The 19,757-nt window shown below is 36.8% G+C and overlaps 1 protein-coding gene across 1 annotated transcript in view; it reads left to right on the forward strand.

Moving 5' to 3' along the window:
- The window catches only part of LOC125666500 (sodium/potassium/calcium exchanger 5-like), a 32,087-nt gene that overhangs the window by 5,310 nt on the left and 7,020 nt on the right, over positions 1-19,757 (forward strand). Inside the window, exons 2-8 of the mRNA XM_048899660.2 lie at positions 3,611-3,808; positions 7,326-7,409; positions 8,961-9,064; positions 10,569-10,669; positions 11,613-11,950; positions 12,470-12,685; positions 14,708-14,809. Coding sequence (XP_048755617.2) covers positions 3,611-3,808; positions 7,326-7,409; positions 8,961-9,064; positions 10,569-10,669; positions 11,613-11,950; positions 12,470-12,685; positions 14,708-14,809 — 1,143 coding nt within the window. The remainder of the gene's footprint in view (positions 1-3,610; positions 3,809-7,325; positions 7,410-8,960; positions 9,065-10,568; positions 10,670-11,612; positions 11,951-12,469; positions 12,686-14,707; positions 14,810-19,757) is intronic.

Raw genomic sequence — 19,757 nt, forward strand, 5'->3', positions numbered from 1 at the left:
CTCAGTAGATACATGGACCTCTCGGTTGATACACGGACCTCTCGGTTAATACACGGACTTCTCAGTAGATACACGGATCTCTCGGTTGATATAAGGACTTCTCAGTAGATACATGGACCTCTCGGTTGATACACAGACCTCTCAGTTGATACATGGACCTTTCGGTTGATACACGGACCTCTCGTTTGATATACGGACTTCTCAGTAGATACATGGACCTCTCAGTTGATACACGGACCTCTCGGTTAATACACGGACTTCTCAGTAGATACACGGACCTCTCGGTTGATATACGAACTTCTCAGTAGATACACGGACTTCTCGGTTGATATACGGACTTCTCAGTAAATATATGGACCTCTCGGTTGATATACGGACTTCTCAGTAGATACATGGACCTCTCGGTTGATATACGGACTTCTCAGTAGATACATGGACCTCTCGGTTGATACACGGACCTCTCAGTTGATACATGGACCTCTCGGTTGATATACGGAATTCTCAGTAGATACATGGACCTCTCGGTTGATATACGGACTTCTCAGTAGATACATGGACCTCTCGGTTGATACACGGACTTCTTGGTTGATACACGGACATCTCGGTTGATATACAGACTTCTCAGTAGATACATGGACCTCTCGGTTGATACACGGACCTCTCAGTTGATACATGGACCTCTCGGTTGATATACGGAATTCTCAGTAGATACATGGACCTCTCGGTTGATATACGGACTTCTCAGTAGATACATGGACCTCTCGGTTGATATACGGACCTCTCAGTAGATACATGGACCTCTCGGTTGATATACGGACTTCTCAGTAGATACATGGACCTCTCGGTTGATACACGAACTTCTCGGTTGCTACATGGACCTCTCGGTTGATACATGGACCTCTCGGTTGATATACGGACTTCTCAGTAGATACATGGACCTCTCGGTTGATATACGGACTTCTCAGTAGATACATGGACCTTTCGGTTGATATACGGACTTCTCAGTAGATACATGGACCTCTTGGTTGCTACATGGACCTCTCAGTTGGTACATATACTTCTCGGTTGATATACGAAATTCTCAGTAGATACATGGACCTCTCGGTTGATATACGGACTTCTCAGTAGATACATGGACCTCTCGGTTGATACACGGACCTCTCAGTTGATACATGGACCTCTCGGTTGATATACGAACTTCTCAGTAGATACATGGACCTCTCGGTTGATATACGGACTTCTCAGTAGATACATGGACCTCTCGGTTGATGTACGGACTTCTCAGTAGATACATGGACCTCTAGGTTGATACACGGACCTCTCAGTTGATTCATGGACCTCTAGGTTGATACACGGACCTCTCGTTTGATATACGGACTTCTCAGTAAATACATGGACCGCTCAGTTGATATACGGACCTCTTGGTTGATACACGGACCTCTTGGTTGATACACGGACTTCTCAGTAGATACACGGACCTCTCGGTTGATATACGGATTTCTCAGTAGATACACGGATCTCTCGGTTGATATAAGGACTTCTCAGTAGATACATGGACCTCTCGGTTGATACACAGACCTCTCAGTTGATACATGGACCTTTCGGTTGATACACGGACCTCTCGTTTGATATACGGACTTCTCAGTAGATACATGGACCTCTCAGTTGATACACGGACCTCTCGGTTAATACACGGACTTCTCAGTAGATACACGGACCTCTCGGTTGATATACGAACTTCTCAGTAGATACACGGACTTCTCGGTTGATATACGGACTTCTCAGTAAATATATGGACCTCTCGGTTGATATACGGACTTCTCAGTAGATACATGGACCTTTCGGTTGATATACGGACTTCTCAGTAGATACATGGACCTCTCGGTTGATATACAGACCTTTCGGTTGATACATGAACTTATCGGTTGATATACGGACCTCTCGGTTGATACATGGACCTCTCGGTTGATACATGGACCTCTCGGTTGATATACAGACTTCTCAGTAGATAAACGGACCTCTCGGTGGATACATTGACCTCTCGGTTTATACATGGACCTCTCGATTAATATACGGACTTCTCAGTAGATACATGGACCTCTCGGTTGATATACGGACTTCTCAGTAGATACATGGACCTCTCGGTTGATATGCGGACCTCTCAGTTGGTACATATACTTCTCGGTTGATACACGGACCTCTCGATTAATAAACGGAGGTACACGATGCCTACGTGGATCAGTACGGAGGATTGCTTAATCTTTTTTCCGGTTTGGCTTTACCAATCCGGATGGTCACGGACGACGCCGAATGCATATACGGTTTGTACACGGTGATGACGGATTGTCAAGCACCATCACGGATTGATAATCCAGGATGATACGGCGTCTCATCCGTGAGTGAATGAAATGGCCGTTCTTTACAAACTAATTTTGACAACGGATCACTCAGTTTACCTGATAGATATATAAGGGTCACGGCGGGTGTGACCAGTCGGCAGATGATGCTTACTCCTCTTAGGGACCTGATCCTACCTCTGGTGTGTCCAGGGCACCTAATCATACCTCTGGTGTGTCCAGGGCACCTGGTGCAGGAGTCCATGGTTTGGCCTACTCTGAATTTTGTATTATGAGATTGATAACTGTTCGTTATCTTCACCTTTATAGGAGTTATGAGATCGATCACTGCTCGTTATCTTCACCTTTATAGGAGTTATGAGATTGTCCACTGTTCGTTATCTTCACCTTTATAGGAGTTATGAGATTGGTCACTGTTCGTTATGTTCACCTTTATAGGAGTTATGAGATTGATCACTGTTCGTTATGTTCACCTTTATAGGAGTTATGGGATATATCACTGTTGGTTATCTTCACCTTTATAGGAGTTATGAGATTGGTCATTGTTCGTTATCTTCACCTTTATAGGAGTTATGAGATTGATCACTGTTCGTTATCTTCACCTTTATAGGAGTTATGAGATTGATCACTGTTCGTTATCTTCACCTTTATAGGAGTTATGAGACTGATCACTGTTGGTTATCTTCACCTTTATAGGAGTTATGAGATTGATCACTGTTCGTTATCTTCACCTGTTAAACCAGGGTTTTGATCAGCTTAGCACGTTTTAACACTTTGTAATGAAAATGCACATTTCTGCGTATTATCATAATCATTTTGATGTTAAAAATAGATAAATAAATAAACATTGAACGTTTACACATATCAAGTTTTGATGCGAAATTTAAACGTGCCCTTATAATATCCCATTTCTTAGAACTCTGAGTGCGGCTTTCAATAGACTGGAAAAGCATGGAATGCTGAAAGGTGTAATTGTTCAGATCTATATTGTGACGACAACGGTATTGCTTCGTGTAGCATTGTGATGTCATTGTGGGTTGTTGTCAAATAAAAACGACATATTTTTAAGTTTTTCATGGCAAAAGCATATTGAATATAACGGACTTTTTGTCGTTTTAACAACTTTACCGATCGCTCACATGATCGTATATAAATACTTCGGAGGCACTTATTTTATCATCATAATTAAGGAACGGTATACTAGAAGTGTTCCAAACTATAACACCTTGAATAACTTTTACCTGTTTTTAAAGACACAGAAGGCGAGGATGACAGCAATGAAACGTGCACGGAGCGAGCTATAGATGAATTCCCGGGAAACTTTCTGACCCTGGAGCAGACCCAGGCGGGGGGCGTGGTCGTACACATCCTACTGGTTCTATACACACTGGGGGCGTTGTCCATCGTGTGTGACGACTACTTCTGCGCATCTCTAGAGGTCATCTGTGCCGGTAATTTCAGAGTATTCAAAGGATGGAACATCCGATGTAAGGAGATAATGATTCAGTACAACACGCTTATAGCGAAGTGCTTGTGACAAGTTATCTTGATTCGTTATAAACGTATTTCGTTATAAACAAGGAATATATATAATGGTTTAAAGCTAAAGACAATGGCAATTACTTTGCTGTAAGCGTAACTTCTTTATACGTGTGTTTGCTGTAATCATGTCTTATTACTATTTTTACTGTAACAATGTTCTACTGTAATCATGAGTTCATTATAAGTGGGTTCACTGTAACCGTGTTTTACTGTAAGTGTGAATTCATTATAAGTGTGTTCACTGTAACCGTGTTTTACTGTAATTGTGAGTTCATTATAAGTGTGTTCTCTGTAACCGTGTTTTACTGTAAGTTTGAGTTCATTATAAGCGTGTTCACTGTAACCGTGTTTTACTGTAAGTGTGAATTCATTATAAGTGTGTTCTCTGTAACCGTGTTTTACTGTAAGTGTGAATTCATTATAAGTGTGTTCACTGTAACCGTGTTTTACTGTAATTGTGAGTTCATTATAAGTGTGTTCACTGTAACCGTGTTTTACTGTAAGTGTGAATTCATTATAAGCGTGTTCACTGTAACCGTGTTTTACTGTAAGTGTGAATTCATTATAAGTGTGTTCACTGTAACCGTGTTTTACTGTAAGTGTGAATTCATTATAAGTGTGTTTTCTGTAACCGTGTTTTACTGTAAGTGTGAATTCATTATAAGTGTGTTCACTGTAACCGTGTTTTACTGTAAGTGTGAATTCATTATAAGTGTGTTCACTGTAACCGTGTTTTACTGTAATCGTGAGTTCATTATAAGCGTGTTCACTGTAACCGTGTTTTACTGTAAGTGTGAGTTCATTATAAGTGTGTTCACTGTAACCGTGTTTTACTGTAAGTGTGAATTCATTATAAGTGTGTTCACTGTAACTGTGTTTTACTGTAAGTGTGAGTTCATTATAAGTGTGTTCACTGTAACCGTGTTTTACTGTAATCGTGAGTTCATTATAAGCGTGTTCACTGTAACCGTGTTTTACTGTAAGTGTGAGTTCATTATAAGTGTGTTCACTGTAACCGTGTTTTACTGTAAGTCTGAATTCATTATAAGTGTGTTCACTGTAACCGTGTTTTACTGTAATCGTGAGTTCATTATAAGTGTGTTCGCTGTAACTGTGTTTTACTGTAATTGTAATTCTTTGATATATTTGCAGTGGATTTATAGCATGTCTTAAACCTTCAAATAATGAAAATATATTTGTTGTAAGCTGTAAATACATTATAAGTGTGTTTGCTGTGACGGTGTTTTACTGTAATCTTGAGTTCGTTATAAGTGTATTCACTATAACCGTGTTTTACTGTAAGTGTGAGTTCATCATAAGTGTGTTTGCTGTAACCGTGTTTTACTGTAAGTGTGAATTCATTATAAGTGTGTTCACTGTAACCGTGTTTTACTGTAATCGTGAGTTCATTATAAGTGTGTTCGCTGTAACCATATTTTACTGTATGTGTGAGTTCGTTATAAGTGTATTCACTATAACCGTGTTTTACTGTAAGTGTGAGTTCATTATAAGTGTGTTCGCTGTAACCGTGTTTTACTGTAAGTGTGAGTTCATTATAAATGTGTTCACTAACCGTGTTTTACTGTAAGTGTGAATTCATTATAAGTGTGTTCACTAACCGTGTTTTACTGTAATCGTGAGTTCATTGTAAGTGTGTTCTCTGTAACCGTGTTTTACTGTAAGTGTCATTTCATTACAAACGTGTTCACTGTAACTGTGTTTTACTGTAAGTGTGAGTTCATTATAAGTGTGTTCGCTGTAACCGTGTTTTACTGTAATTGTGAGTTCATTATAAATGTGTTCACTAACCGTGTTTTACTGTAAGTGTGCATTCATTATAAGTGTGTTCACTAACCGTGTTTTACTGCAATCGTGAGTTCATTATCAGCATGTTCACTGTAACCGTGTTTTACTGTACGTGTGAGTTCATTATAAGTGTGTTCACTGTAACTGTGTTTTACTGGAAATGTGAGTTCATTATAAGTGTGTTTGCTGTTACCGTGTTTTACTGTAATTGTGAGTTCATTATAAGTGTGTTCGCTGTATCCGTGTTTTACTGTAATCATGAGTTAATTATTAGTGTGTTCGCTGTAACCGTGTTTTACTGTAATTGTGAGTTCATTATAAGTGTGTTCGCTGTATCCGTGTTTTACTGTAATCGTGAGTTCATTATAAATGTGTTCACTGTAAACATGTTTTACTGTAAGTGTGAATTCATTATAAGTGTGTTCTCTGTATCCATGTTTTACTGTATCTACAATAGTGAAGAATTCTCTACACTCCGTACAACAGTAATGATGACCACTATTGGTGTGCCGTAGCACTCCTTAAAGGATTCTACCACAGACTACGTAACCGAATTCCATCCTATTTATGACAGATATCTGTCACATTGTTTTTCACTATGCACTGTATCATTTCAATACCATTGTTTTAGTACATCACCACGTGATTAAAAAATACGACGCAGAACGTTCTATAGAAATATTTCACCGATGAAAATCTCAAAAACATTTTTTCTTTAAAACAGAATGTGCACTAGATCATCGTACAGTATTGATCAACGAGTAGATTAAGGCTGTTGTGTTGATTTCGGATCTCCAACTCTGTATCAATCCAATGATCATCATCGTTACGTACAGATCACGTGATCAAATGGCGTCAATTTCTATTCTTGTAGAATATTGTGATCGACTCAACGAATTAAAAATTCTAGTTTTGTTGATATAAAGATAGAATTTAATGCAACTGTTTTGTTATCTCCATTTTGATTGGCTAATGCATTGATGTTTAAGGTAGTTAGACTAGGATTAGCAAGACGGAAAGCTTTTCAATCTGACGCCATAATAATAGAATGACGTAAAAACAGCATCAAACGTAAAATTTTGTATCGCATCAATCGATCTACCATATTACAAAAATGCAAGACTTGACGAAATAAAAGTCAAACAAAATACATAAGCTTTAACGATCGCAAATAATAAATGAGAAGATAGTTATTTTCCCAGATTTTGTATTCAGTTAGTTACGTATAGCATACACGTGTAAATCTATTACTTAAATCCATAATTCCTCAAATGGGTCAAAGATATGAATTGGAAAATGATTTAGGGAATCAGTATCTTCTCATTTGTCATTTGCGTCTGATAATGTTGATTTAACGGTCGCAAACTGAATTTTACCGGCGACGGTAAGATGGATGTTTGTGAACAATTTCACTGTTCCCTTGATCTCTACGTCTTATTTCATTGAGTTTTGCTTTCTTGTGTTTATGAAATACGTTACGAAATTCGTTACAATCCGTTCGTTAATGCTTGTTGAACTTTCTCAAACCTCAGTGTATTCAGCTAATTTTGACCGTTTCAAATATCGCTGAAAGCTTTGAGGAATTCTGCTTTTTGAGAAAATCTTTTTTTTTACCCATAGAGCTCCATCTTAGAGAAGATGTCGCTGGTGCAACGTTCATGGCCGCCGGAAGTTCAGCCTCGGAGTTTTTTACGACAGTTATAGGTAAAAAAAAAAAAAAAAGGGGGGGGGGGCTATCGGTAACAAACAAATTAAGAGAAATTATATCTCACGCTTAAGTGAAATTATATCTCACTCCTAAGTGAAGTTATATCCCACAACGCATTTCCTTTATGAATGAGGAATGATCGCGGTCTTTATATGTCATGTTAATACTTTTTAATTGTTGTTAAGAGATCTGTCTGTGTTTCATAGGCATGGATTGAACAATGGGCGTATTGCGCTGGTTAGTTCCTCGTCAGACTGTGTAAATTGTGTATCAATAGCCGGGGTGGGGGGGGGGGAGTAACTAACCTATATCCATCCGTGCGTCACACGAAAACCCCATTTGTTTAGGTTGCGTGATTATATGTACAAGGTCACGTGGTTAGGTACTGTTGAGATGGTTTCTGGGTGATTCGGCTAAAGCTGTGAGTTTGGGGGTGAACTGTCACTGATCACATACAGTAAATACTGGATTTCTGGAGGACATATCTAATACCATCTGAACTTTAAGAATAAAACTTCATAATGGTTCCTGTTGTTAGTGAGGTCATGCGTTTACAGGTGGACAAGAGATAAAGATAAATGGCTTACAGCGGGTGTGACCGGTCAACAGGGGATGCTTATTCCTCCTAGGCACCTGATCTCATAACTCACCTTTATAGGAGTTATGAGATTGATCACTGTTCGTTATCTTCACCTTTATAGGAGTTATGAGATTGATCACTGTTCGTTATCTTCACCTTTATAGGAGTTATGAGATTGATCACTGTTCGTTATCTTCACCTTTATAGGAGTTATGAGATTGATCACTGTTCGTTATCTTCACCTTTATAGGAGTTATGAGATTGATCACTGTTCGTTACCTTCACCTTTATAGGAGTTATGAGATTGATCACTGTTCGTTATCTTCACCTTTATAGGAGTTATGAGATTGATCACTGTTCGTTATCTTCACCTTTATAGGAGTTATGAGATTGGTCACTGTTCGTTATCTTCACCTTTATAGGAGTTATGAGATTGTCCACTGTTCGTTACCTTCACCTTTATAGGAGTTATGAGATTGTTCACTGTTCGTTATCTTCACCTTTATAGGAGTTATGAGATTGATCACTGTTCGTTATATTCACCTTTATAGGAGTTATGAAATCGATCACTGTTCTCTATTTTCGCCTTTCATGTAATACAATGTTCACCAAATGCGAACAAAGAAAAAGCAATATAAAATCTGTATATTCCTGTACTTCCTGCTACACCTGCTTAAAGTCTGCTTATTCTTATATATATTTTATTTGAAGAAGAATTGAAGAAACTTACAGAGAGCCGTCTGCTAAAGGTGATGATGTCACTGTAACTGTGACCTAAGGCTGATGACGTTTCTACAGATGTGAAAAATTCTCGAGGGGACATTAAATCCCAATTAACTAATCACTAATATCTTTCTATCGAGACATTCAGACTAAGGGGTGTTGTTTTAAAAAAAAATAATTGAGTGAATATAGATCTAATGCTCTGTCAGAATGCAGGCCAATGTTGCTTTGTTTTAACGTTTAGGCGTTTTCATTGCGGAGAGTGACGTAGGAGTGGGAACAATCGTCGGAACAGCCGTTTTCAACGTTTTGTTTGTAGTTGCAATCTGTGGCCTCTTTACCGGAATGGTTAGTCTAATTTTGCTTGAATTTGAGTTCTAAAAAATGAACATTGAAAAATTGGTGTAGAATTACATTGACCGCATTTTTTAGATGTACTTCTGGATTTGCTTTAAAAGGAATGAATTTGAATGGAAATTGAGTTGTTGGGTTAGGCCATGAGGTGAATATAGATTATCATTGTGTGTACTTTATAAGTGAATATGGATTATTATTGTACGGTACTTTGTAGGTGAATATAGATTATTATTGTACGGTACTTTGTAGGTGAATATAGATTATTATTGTACGGTACTTTGTAGGTGAATATAGATTATTATTGTGGTGTACTTTGTAGATGAATATGATACAATCATTGCTGTTTTTGAGGTCAATACGATGATTTAGACACCTGAGGAGTACAATATTCACCGAGCCCGAAGGTGGCTAAATCATCGTATTGACCTCAAAAACAGCAATAATTGTTCTATTATATGATTAAATGATTAAAAAACCCTTCAAGATTGTTATTTGCTTTAATTGTATAATTGTAAGTTTCAACGACCTATTTTTGGTCCTATGTGGAAAAATAATCCCTTATGTTCACCTGGAAGGTCACGTGTAGGTAAACATAACGTAGCATGATTTCTACATCGTTGGATCTCGACCAATTAGAGAGCTAGGAATTATTCAATTATATAATAAAGATTATTATTATGTGGTACTTTGTAGGTGATTATAGATTATTATTGTATGATACATTGTAGGTGAATATAGATTATTATTGTATGATGCATTGTAGGTGAATATAGATTATTATTGTATGATGCATTGTAGGTGAATATTGATTATTATTGTATGATACATTGTAGGTGAATATTGATTATTATTGTATGATACATTGTAGGTGAATATAGATTATTATTGTATGATACATTGTAGGTGAATATGGATTATTATTGTACGGTACTTTGTAGGTGAATATAGATTATTATTGTACGGTACTTTGTAGGTGAATATAGATTATTATTGTACGGTACTTTGTAGGTGAATATAGATTATTATTGTATGATACATTGTAGGTGAATATAGATTATTATTGTACGGTACTTTGTAGGTGAATATAGATTATTATTGTATGATACATTGTAGGTGAATATAGATTATTATTGTATGATGCATTGTAGGTGAATATAGATTATTATTGTATGATACATTGTAGGTGAATATAGATTATTATTGTATGATACATTGTAGGTGAATATAGATTATTATTGTACGGTACTTTGTAGGTGAATATTGATTATTATTGTATGATGCATTGTAGGTGAATATAGATTATTATTGTATGATGCATTGTAGGTGAATATAGATTATTATTGTACGGTACTTTGTAGGTGAATATTGATTATTATTGTATGATGCATTGTAGGTGAATATAGATTATTATTGTATGATGCATTGTAGGTGAATATAGATTATTATTGTATGATACATTGTAGGTGAATATAGATTATTATTGTATTACTTGTAGGTTGTACATCTAACATGGTATCCCGTGTTACGTGATTGTATTGCCTACAGTGTTTCTGTGATAGCTCTCATCATCGCCATGTATGACAACCAGATTTACTGGTCAGTATAATTCAGTAAAACTCTCCGATTTACTAGTTAGTATGAATTGAATTAAAAAAAACCCGCTTTACTCGTTATTGAAACAAAAATGAAGATAACGAAAAGTGATCAATCTCATAACTCCTATAAGTAATACAAAATAGATAGTCGGGCAAACACAGACCCCTGGACACACTAGAGGTGGGATCAGGCGCCTAGGAGGAGTAAGCATCCCCTGTTGACAGGTCACGCACGTCGTGAACCCTATATCTTGATCAATTAAACAGAAGTATTCGTAATCACAATCAGTGTGCTAAGAACGGCCGAATAATTGGTATGAAACAAGTCAGACAGCATTTGACCCAATAATTGGTTGTATTGACAGATTAGATTGTTATAACGACCATAGAATTTGCGATGCTTCCTATATAAAGAATACAAAATTAAGAGTATGGCAAATTCCCGGGGATATTTATTCCTCTCATATACCTGACCCCATCTCTCGTATGTCCAGGAGTTCGTGTTTGCCCAACTCTTCTATATTATATTGCTTATAGGAGTTATGGGGTTGATAAACGTTCGTTATCTTCACCTTTCAACTTAGTATAACGTCATACCCAGTAAAGAGAGTACAGTCAGTATGACGTCATACCCAGTAAAGAGAGTACAGTCACTATGACGTCATACCCAGTAAAGAGAGTACAGTCACTATGACGTCATACCCAGTAAAGAGAGTACAGTCACTATGACGTCATACCCAGTAAAGAGAGTACAGTCACTATGACGTCATACCCACTAAAGAGAGTACAGTCACTATGACGTCATACCCAGTAAAGAGAGTACAGTCACTATGGTGACGTGATTTCCCTGGCATGGTGTATTCAAATCACGTGGTCTGAGTTCCACCTATCAGTGAAGTCATGCAAATACAATTTATTTTTTCTTAACTAGAGCTTTGTTTCAGGTATGAGAGTCTGCTGTTGTCTCTGATGTACGTTCTGTATATCGTGATGATGGTCTTCAACTCCAGATTAGAGAACACTTTCTACAGAATACTAAACAAAATCACCAAGGGAAACTTAGAACAGGATCAAACAAAGCACCCCGGCGCGGGAGACAGTCAGATCGAACTAACATCTGTAAAACAGAGATACATACAGACTGGCGTGAGTAATTCGATTGCTGAGCAGTCAGGACAGAAAGATGTGGAATCCGAGAAAACGAAAATAGAGACTGAAATAGAGAAAGTGAAACAAGAGAGTAATGATGATACGGTTGTCGACAGCCCTGGCCATCAGAAAGGTACGTTTGATGAACGTTATCTGCAGTGTTCCTCTAGATATATGTCAGTGCTCCTCTAGATATATGTCAGTGCTCCTCTAGATATCTGTCAGTGCTCCTCTAGATATATGTCAGTGCTATTCTAGATATCTGTCAGCGTTGTTTACGAATGGAAGCGTTCATTTTTCAACACCGCGAATTTACAGCTTCAATTTCTAATGCCATGATACTGAGTTTTATCAGGCCGGCGTCTGGTGTATGAGAGTATTGTCAATTTCTAATGTCATGGTACTGAGTTTTTCAGGCGGGCGTCTGGTATCTGAGAGTATTGTTAATTTCTAATGTCATAATACTGAGTTTTATCAGGCTGGTATCTGAGAGTATTGTCAATTTCTAATGTCATAATACTGAGTTCTATCAGGCTGGTATCTGAGAGTATTGTCAATTTCTAATGTCATGATACTGAGTTTTATGAGGCCGGCGTCTGATGCCTGGAAGCATTGCAGTATCTAAAATTCATTAAAAGTATTTCCATTTCAGCAAAAGAACAGGAATCCCCGTGGGATGTCCCGGACTCGTGGATCTTACGCGTGTTTTGGGTGATGATGCTTCCAATGATTTTCATGTTCTACGTCACAATACCAGACTGCAGACGACCAGGGAAATGGCGTAAGACCTATCCCCTCACCTTTCTGATCTCAATCACGTGGTTAGGCGTCATTTCCTACGTGTTAGTGTGGATGGCGACGGTAGCGGGTGAGTTTGATATGAGGAATATCATAGTTCATATGTATCTTTTTGTTCGTGTATCATTTTGCATTCCCAATAGGTAAGGGTTAATGCATAGTGTAGTTAGTGCTTTATGTAAGGGTTAATGTATAGTGTAGTTAGTAAGAGTTAATGTATAGTGTAGTTAGTAAGAGTTAATGTATAGTGTAGTTAGTAAGGGTTAATGTATAGTGTAGTTAGTAAGAGTTAATGTATAGTGTAGTTAGTAAGGGTTAATGTATAGTGTAGTTAGTAAGAGTTAATGTATAGTGTAGTTAGTAAGAGTTAATGTATAGTGTAGTTAGTAAGAGTTAATGTATAGTGTAGTTAGTAAGGGTTAATGTATAGTGAAGTTAGTAAGGGTTAATGTATAGTGTAGTTAGTAAGAGTTAATGTATAGTGTAGTTAGTAAGGGTTAATGTATAGTGAAGTTAGTAAGGGTTAATGTATAGTGTAGTTAGTAAGAGTTAATGTATAGTGTAGTTAGTAAGAGTTAATGTATAGTGTAGTTAGTAAGAGTTAATGTATAGTGTAGTTAGTAAGAGTTAATGTATAGTGTAGTTAGTAAGGGTTAATGTATAGTGAAGTTAGTAAGGGTTAATGTATAGTGTAGTTAGTAAGAGTTAATGTATAGTGTAGTTAGTAAGAGTTAATGTATAGTGTAGTTAGTAAGAGTTAATGTATAGTGTAGTTAGTAAGAGTTAATGTATAGTGTAGTTAGTAAGAGTTAATGTATAGTGTAGTTAGTAAGAGTTAATGTATAGTGTAGTTAGTAAGGGTTAATGTATAGTGTAGTTAGTAAGGGTTAATGTATAGTGTAGTTAGTAAGGGTTAATGTATAGTGTAGTTAGTAAGGGTTAATGTATAGTGTAGTTAGTAAGGGTTAATGTATAGTGTAGTTAGTAAGAGTTAATGTATAGTGTAGTTAGTAAGAGTTAATGTATAGTGTAGTTAGTAAGAGTTAATGTATAGTGTAGTTAGTAAGGGTTAATGTATAGTGTAGTTAGTAAGAGTTAATGTATAGTGTAGTTAGTAAGAGTTAATGTATAGTGTAGTTAGTAAGGGTTAATGTATAGTGTAGTTAGTAAGAGTTAATGTATAGTGTAGTTAGTAAGAGTTAATGTATAGTGTAGTTAGTAAGAGTTAATGTATAGTGTAGTTAGTAAGGGTTAATGTATAGTGTAGTTAGTAAGAGTTAATGTATAGTGTAGTTAGTAAGAGTTAATGTATAGTGTAGTTAGTAAGAGTTAATGTATAGTGTAGTTAGTAAGGGTTAATGTATAGTGTAGTTAGTAAGAGTTAATGTATAGTGTAGTTAGTAAGAGTTAATGTATAGTGTAGTTAGTAAGAGTTAATGTATAGTGTAGTTAGTAAGAGTTAATGTATAGTGTAGTTAGTAAGAGTTAATGTATAGTGTAGTTAGTAAGGGTTAATGTATAGTGTAGTTAGTAAGGGTTAATGTATAGTGTAGTTAGTAAGAGTTAATGTATAGTGTAGTTAGTAAGAGTTAATGTATAGTGTAGTTAGTAAGAGTTAATGTATAGTGTAGTTAGTAAGGGTTAATGTATAGTGTAGTTAGTAAGAGTTAATGTATAGTGTAGTTAGTAAGGGTTAATGTATAGTGTAGTTAGTAAGGGTTAATGTATAGTGTAGTTAGTAAGAGTTAATGTATAGTGTAGTTAGTAAGAGTTAATGTATAGTGTAGTTAGTAAGAGTTAATGTATAGTGTAGTTAGTAAGAGTTAATGTATAGTGTAGTTAGTAAGAGTTAATGTATAGTGTAGTTAGTAAGAGTTAATGTATAGTGTAGTTAGTAAGAGTTAATGTATAGTGTAGTTAGTAAGAGTTAATGTATAGTGTAGTTAGTAAGAGTTAATGTATAGTGTAGTTAGTAAGGGTTAATGTATAGTGTAATTAGTAAGAGTTAATGTATAGTGTAGTTAGTAAGGGTTAATGTATAGTGTAGTTAGTGCTTTTTTCATTGATGAGATCTTATTTCACGTCATCATAGGTGATGCTATAGACCTCCCCGAGTCGGTGATGGGCCTAACAGTGTTAGCTGCAGGGGAAAGTATTCAGGATTGTTTGGCCAGCCTATATGTCGCGAGAGATGGTGAGTAGAAAGTATTCTGGATTGTCTGTCAGCCTACATGTATAAAGTATTCAGGATTGTCTGTCAGCCTATATGTATAAAGTATTCAGGATTGTCTGTCAGCCTATATGTCGCCAGAGATGGTGAGTAGTTTTCCACTTTTACTTTTAATGAAAATAATCAAAACTTTTAACTTTGTTTTGAAAATCGCTACATGCTCCAAGAGATTGCTTTTCTGATGCATAGCTCACCTAGTGCTCTTGTTCTTTTTCTGTTGTCTATAGTCCAGTTGGACATGTCATTACCGGTGATGTCGATATAGCTGAAAATAGGACCTGAACTCACTTATTTTGAAAGATCCTAAATTCAGAGAAGCCCGGTTTTTCAATAGGCGACAGGATCTCATCTCTATTATGAATTCTGTTGAAGATTATATATTAGATCATGGGCTAATACATTGTCAGAAAAAGTATCACAGAAATATCAAAATCACGTATTAGATACATCAAAACAAAAGTGCGTGCCATCTATCCTGTGTTTAATTTAATTTAGACAAATTCTATAGATAAACTCAAAAGAATCGGACAACAGGCATAGCCTATATATATGCCATCTCCTTTTGTGTTTAGTAGACCAGAAGTGATTAAAGAATTAGATAGGTTACATGAGGAACATGTTTTGGTTCCAGCTGACACAACTTTAACAACATTGTCTTTGTTTTTAAGGTTTATTACTACAACTGTATATTATACGAATTTGGCCTGGATTTAACATCTGATAATCTTACGTATACTCCAACGTCCCCTTCAAACCATGCTTCAGTTATATTACATTTGATATCCCACTCAGTGGGTGAATCAGTATTATTTACCTATACTGGATTATTCCCCTTACAGACAGAGATACATTGCTGGATCCGGTAACTGTTCTACATATGTACCTATTTTTGCTGGATCCGGTAACTGTTCTACACATGTACCTATTTTTACTGGATCCGGTAACTGTTCTACACATGTACCTATTTTTACTGGATCCGGTAACTGTTCTACACATGTACCTATTTTTACTGGATCTGGTAACTGTTCTACACATGTACCTATTTTTGCTGGATCCGGTAAATGTTCTACATATATACCTATTTTTGCTGGATCCGGTAACTGTTCTACATATGTACCTATTTTTGCTGGATCCGGTAAATGTTCTACATACGTACCTATTTTTGCTGGATCCGGTAACTGTTCTACACATGTACCTACTTTTGCTGGATCCGGTAACTGTTCTACACATGTACCTATTTTTGCTGGATCCGGTAACTGTTCTACACATGTACCTATTTTTGCTGGATCCGGTAACTGTTCTACACATGTACCTATTTTTGCTGGATCCGGTAACTGTTCTACACATGTACCTATTTTTACTGGATCCGGTAACTGTTCTACACATGTACCTATTTTTGCTGGATCCGGTAACTGTTCTACACATGTACCTATTTTTACTGGATCCGGTAACTGTTCTACACATGTACCTATTTTTGCTGGATCCGGTAACTGTTCTACACATGTACCTATTTTTGCTGGATCCGGTAACTGTTCTACACATGTACCTATTTTTGCTGGATCCGGTAACTGTTTTACATATGTACCTATTTTTGCTACTGACGGAAATATTACATTACTGTGAAGGAGAAACTTCTAACGTTTTGTGCCACGACATGTGCTAGAAGTATGTAAATCAAAGGTAGAGTTTTAGAAATTCTAAATAAGTCTGATACATTTGAAATCACAAAACGTTTCTCAAATCAAGAATATCAAAAAACGGATAACTTTTCAACGCTTTACACGACCTCACAATCAACGAAGACTACACTCTTACACGACCATTCCTCACAATCAACGAAGACTACACTCTTACACGACCATTCCTCACAATCAACGAAGACTACACTCTTACGCGACCATTCCTCACAATCAACGAAGACTACACTCTTACGCGACCATTCCTCACAATCAATGAAGACTACACTCTTACACGACCATTCCTCACAATCAACGAAGAATACACTCTTTACACGACCATTCCTCACAATCAACGAAGACTACACTCTTTACACGACCATTCCTCACAATCAACGAAGACTACACTCTTACACGACCATTCCTCACAATCAACGAAGACTACACTCTTACACGACCTCACAATCAACGAAGACTACACGCTTTACACGACCATTCCTCACAATCAACAAAGACTACACTCTTACACGACCATTCCTCACAATCAATGAAGACTACACTCTTACACGACCATTCCTCACAATCAACGAAGACTACACTTTTACACGACCTCACAATCAACGAAGACTACACGCTTTACACGACTATTCCTCACAATCAACGAAGACTACACTCTTACACGACCATTCCTCACAATCAATGAAGACTACACTCTTACACGACCATTCCTCACAATCAACGAAGACTACACTCTTACACGACCATTCCTCACAATCAACGAAGACTACACTCTTACACGACCATTCCTCACAATCAACGAAGACTACACTCTTACACGACTTCACAATCAACGAAGACTACACGCTTTACACGACCATTCCTCACAATCAACGAAGACTACACTCTTACACGACCTCACAATCAACGAAGACTACACGCTTTACACGACCATTCCTCACAATAAACGAAGACTACACTCTTACACGACCTCACAATCAACGAAGACTACACACTTTACACGACCATTCGATCCTCACAATCAACGAAGACTACACTCTTACACGACCATTCCTCACAATCAACGACGACTACACTCTTACACGACAATTCCTCACAATCAACGAAGAATACACTCTTACACGACCATTCCTCACAATCAACGAAGACTACACTCTTACACGACCATTCCTCACAATCAACGAAGACTACACTCTTACACGACCATTCCTCACAATCAACGAAGACTACACTCTTTGATATCATAAACAATCGCTTTTTCAATAAAAAATGGAAAAATGATACATTCATATCTAGTAATCGGTCATTCAAAAGATTAATTTGTTAAACACCACTCTGATTCTACGCACAAGTACTCTGAAGTTGAAATAAAAGAATGCGCTTTGAGTTCCTCATTGACAATATCTTCGTAGTCTTTGATGATCAAGTCTTCCAAAAGTCTGTTGATGTTCCCATGTGCACGAATTGTGCTCCTTTATGCACTGACCTGTTTTCATATTCTTACAAGGTAGAATTTATTCAAAAGGTTCTCCATGAGAAGAAAAATTCTCTTACTGATGTCTTCAACTCGACATTTAGATCGACGACGTTTTATATACTAACAATAATCATTTTCATTCATATATTCCAGTGAACTTGAAATAAAAGACAAAAAAGTCTTCCACATCTGTTTCGTACTTAGATATTTTATTGAAAATAGAAATTAACGGCAAACTACCAACTCAACTTTATGACGAACGGGATGATTTCAGCTTCCACATCGTCAACTTCCCATATTCATGTAGTAATATTCCATTATCACCTGCATAAAGTGTTTATATCTATCAACTAATTTGATATGCAAAACCTTGTTCTGCGTATAATCAGTTTTTAAATCGAGGCAGGCTACTGACAAAGAAGTTCATATTACAGGGGTTTCAACAGTCTCATTTAAAGTCAGCATTTCGCAAATTTTATGTTCGTTATTACAATATCATTTACCAATACAACCTGTCACTAGATTAAAAGCTATCTGACTTGATTCATACCAATTGAGGTTTTGCACACTGGTTTTAACTACGATTTACTCCTTATACCCGATTAAGATATAGGGCTCATGTCGGGTGTGGCCGGTCGACAGGGGATACTTACTTTTCCTAGATATCTGATCCCAGGAATCTATGTTTGTCCTACTCTTAATTTTGCATTCTTTATAGGATAATTGCGTTTACCTGATCAAGATATAGGGCTCGCGGCGAGTGTGACCGGTCGACAGAGGATGCTTACTCCTCCTATGCACCTGATCCCACCTCTGGTGTGTATAGGGGTCTGTGTTGCCCAACTATCTACATGTATTTTGTATTGCTTATGGGCGTTATGAGATAGATCACTGTTCGTTATCTTCGTCTTTCATGAGATTGATCACTGTTCGTTATCTTCACATTTTCGTTTGCAATTCCCCACAGAATTATTCTTTGTGGAAAAAAAATTCAATTTTCATCATGTTACTGCATTGAATTATTAACACAAACAGGAAGATCTTGTTTTTGATTAGAATATAAGAATTAGCAAGGATAAAAAGGGGAAATTGTGGTATAATTTTAGCAAACCTAAGGCCAGTGTGTGCTATATCACAAATTTCGATAGCGAAAAATTTTAGCATTCTGACACGATTGATCACTACGAATTCGTCTTCTTTTAGTGATCGGTCGCCTTGGTGACCTACGTCACTATGCATACTAAACTCCGCCCACGAGGTTACGTCATAAACTAGGCAAATATTCAATTCATTCCAAATCAGGGCCTCCGCCGCGTCTACTGTAACGAACCTGTATTGATATCACTTGATTTAGATCGTAGTATCGGTTTATTGGGTATCAATTTTTAATTATGGTATTGTTATTGCAGAAAGAACGCGCAAAGGAAAGGAAATATGAAAAAATCAAATGAGAGAAACTTATGGGGGGTCTTTGAGCGAAATCTCATTTAATGACTCCTATTGAAATCTTTTATTTGTGTCGGTAACAGGGAGTGAAAAATAAACAACTTTGGATATCGTCAGTCTACTTTTCTTCATAGTAAAATTTGAAGTGTTATTGCCTTGACCATTTTGAATCATTCATTTCGAATTTATAAATAAAAAATGAAGATAATAACTAGTGATCAATCTCATAAACTAAATAAAGAATACAAAATTAAGAGAGGGACAAATACGAACATACAAGAGGTGGGATCACGTG

The sequence above is a fragment of the Ostrea edulis genome, chromosome 10 (genome assembly GCF_947568905.1).
Source record: "Ostrea edulis chromosome 10, xbOstEdul1.1, whole genome shotgun sequence".
Taxonomy (NCBI): Eukaryota; Metazoa; Mollusca; class Bivalvia; order Ostreida; family Ostreidae; genus Ostrea; species Ostrea edulis.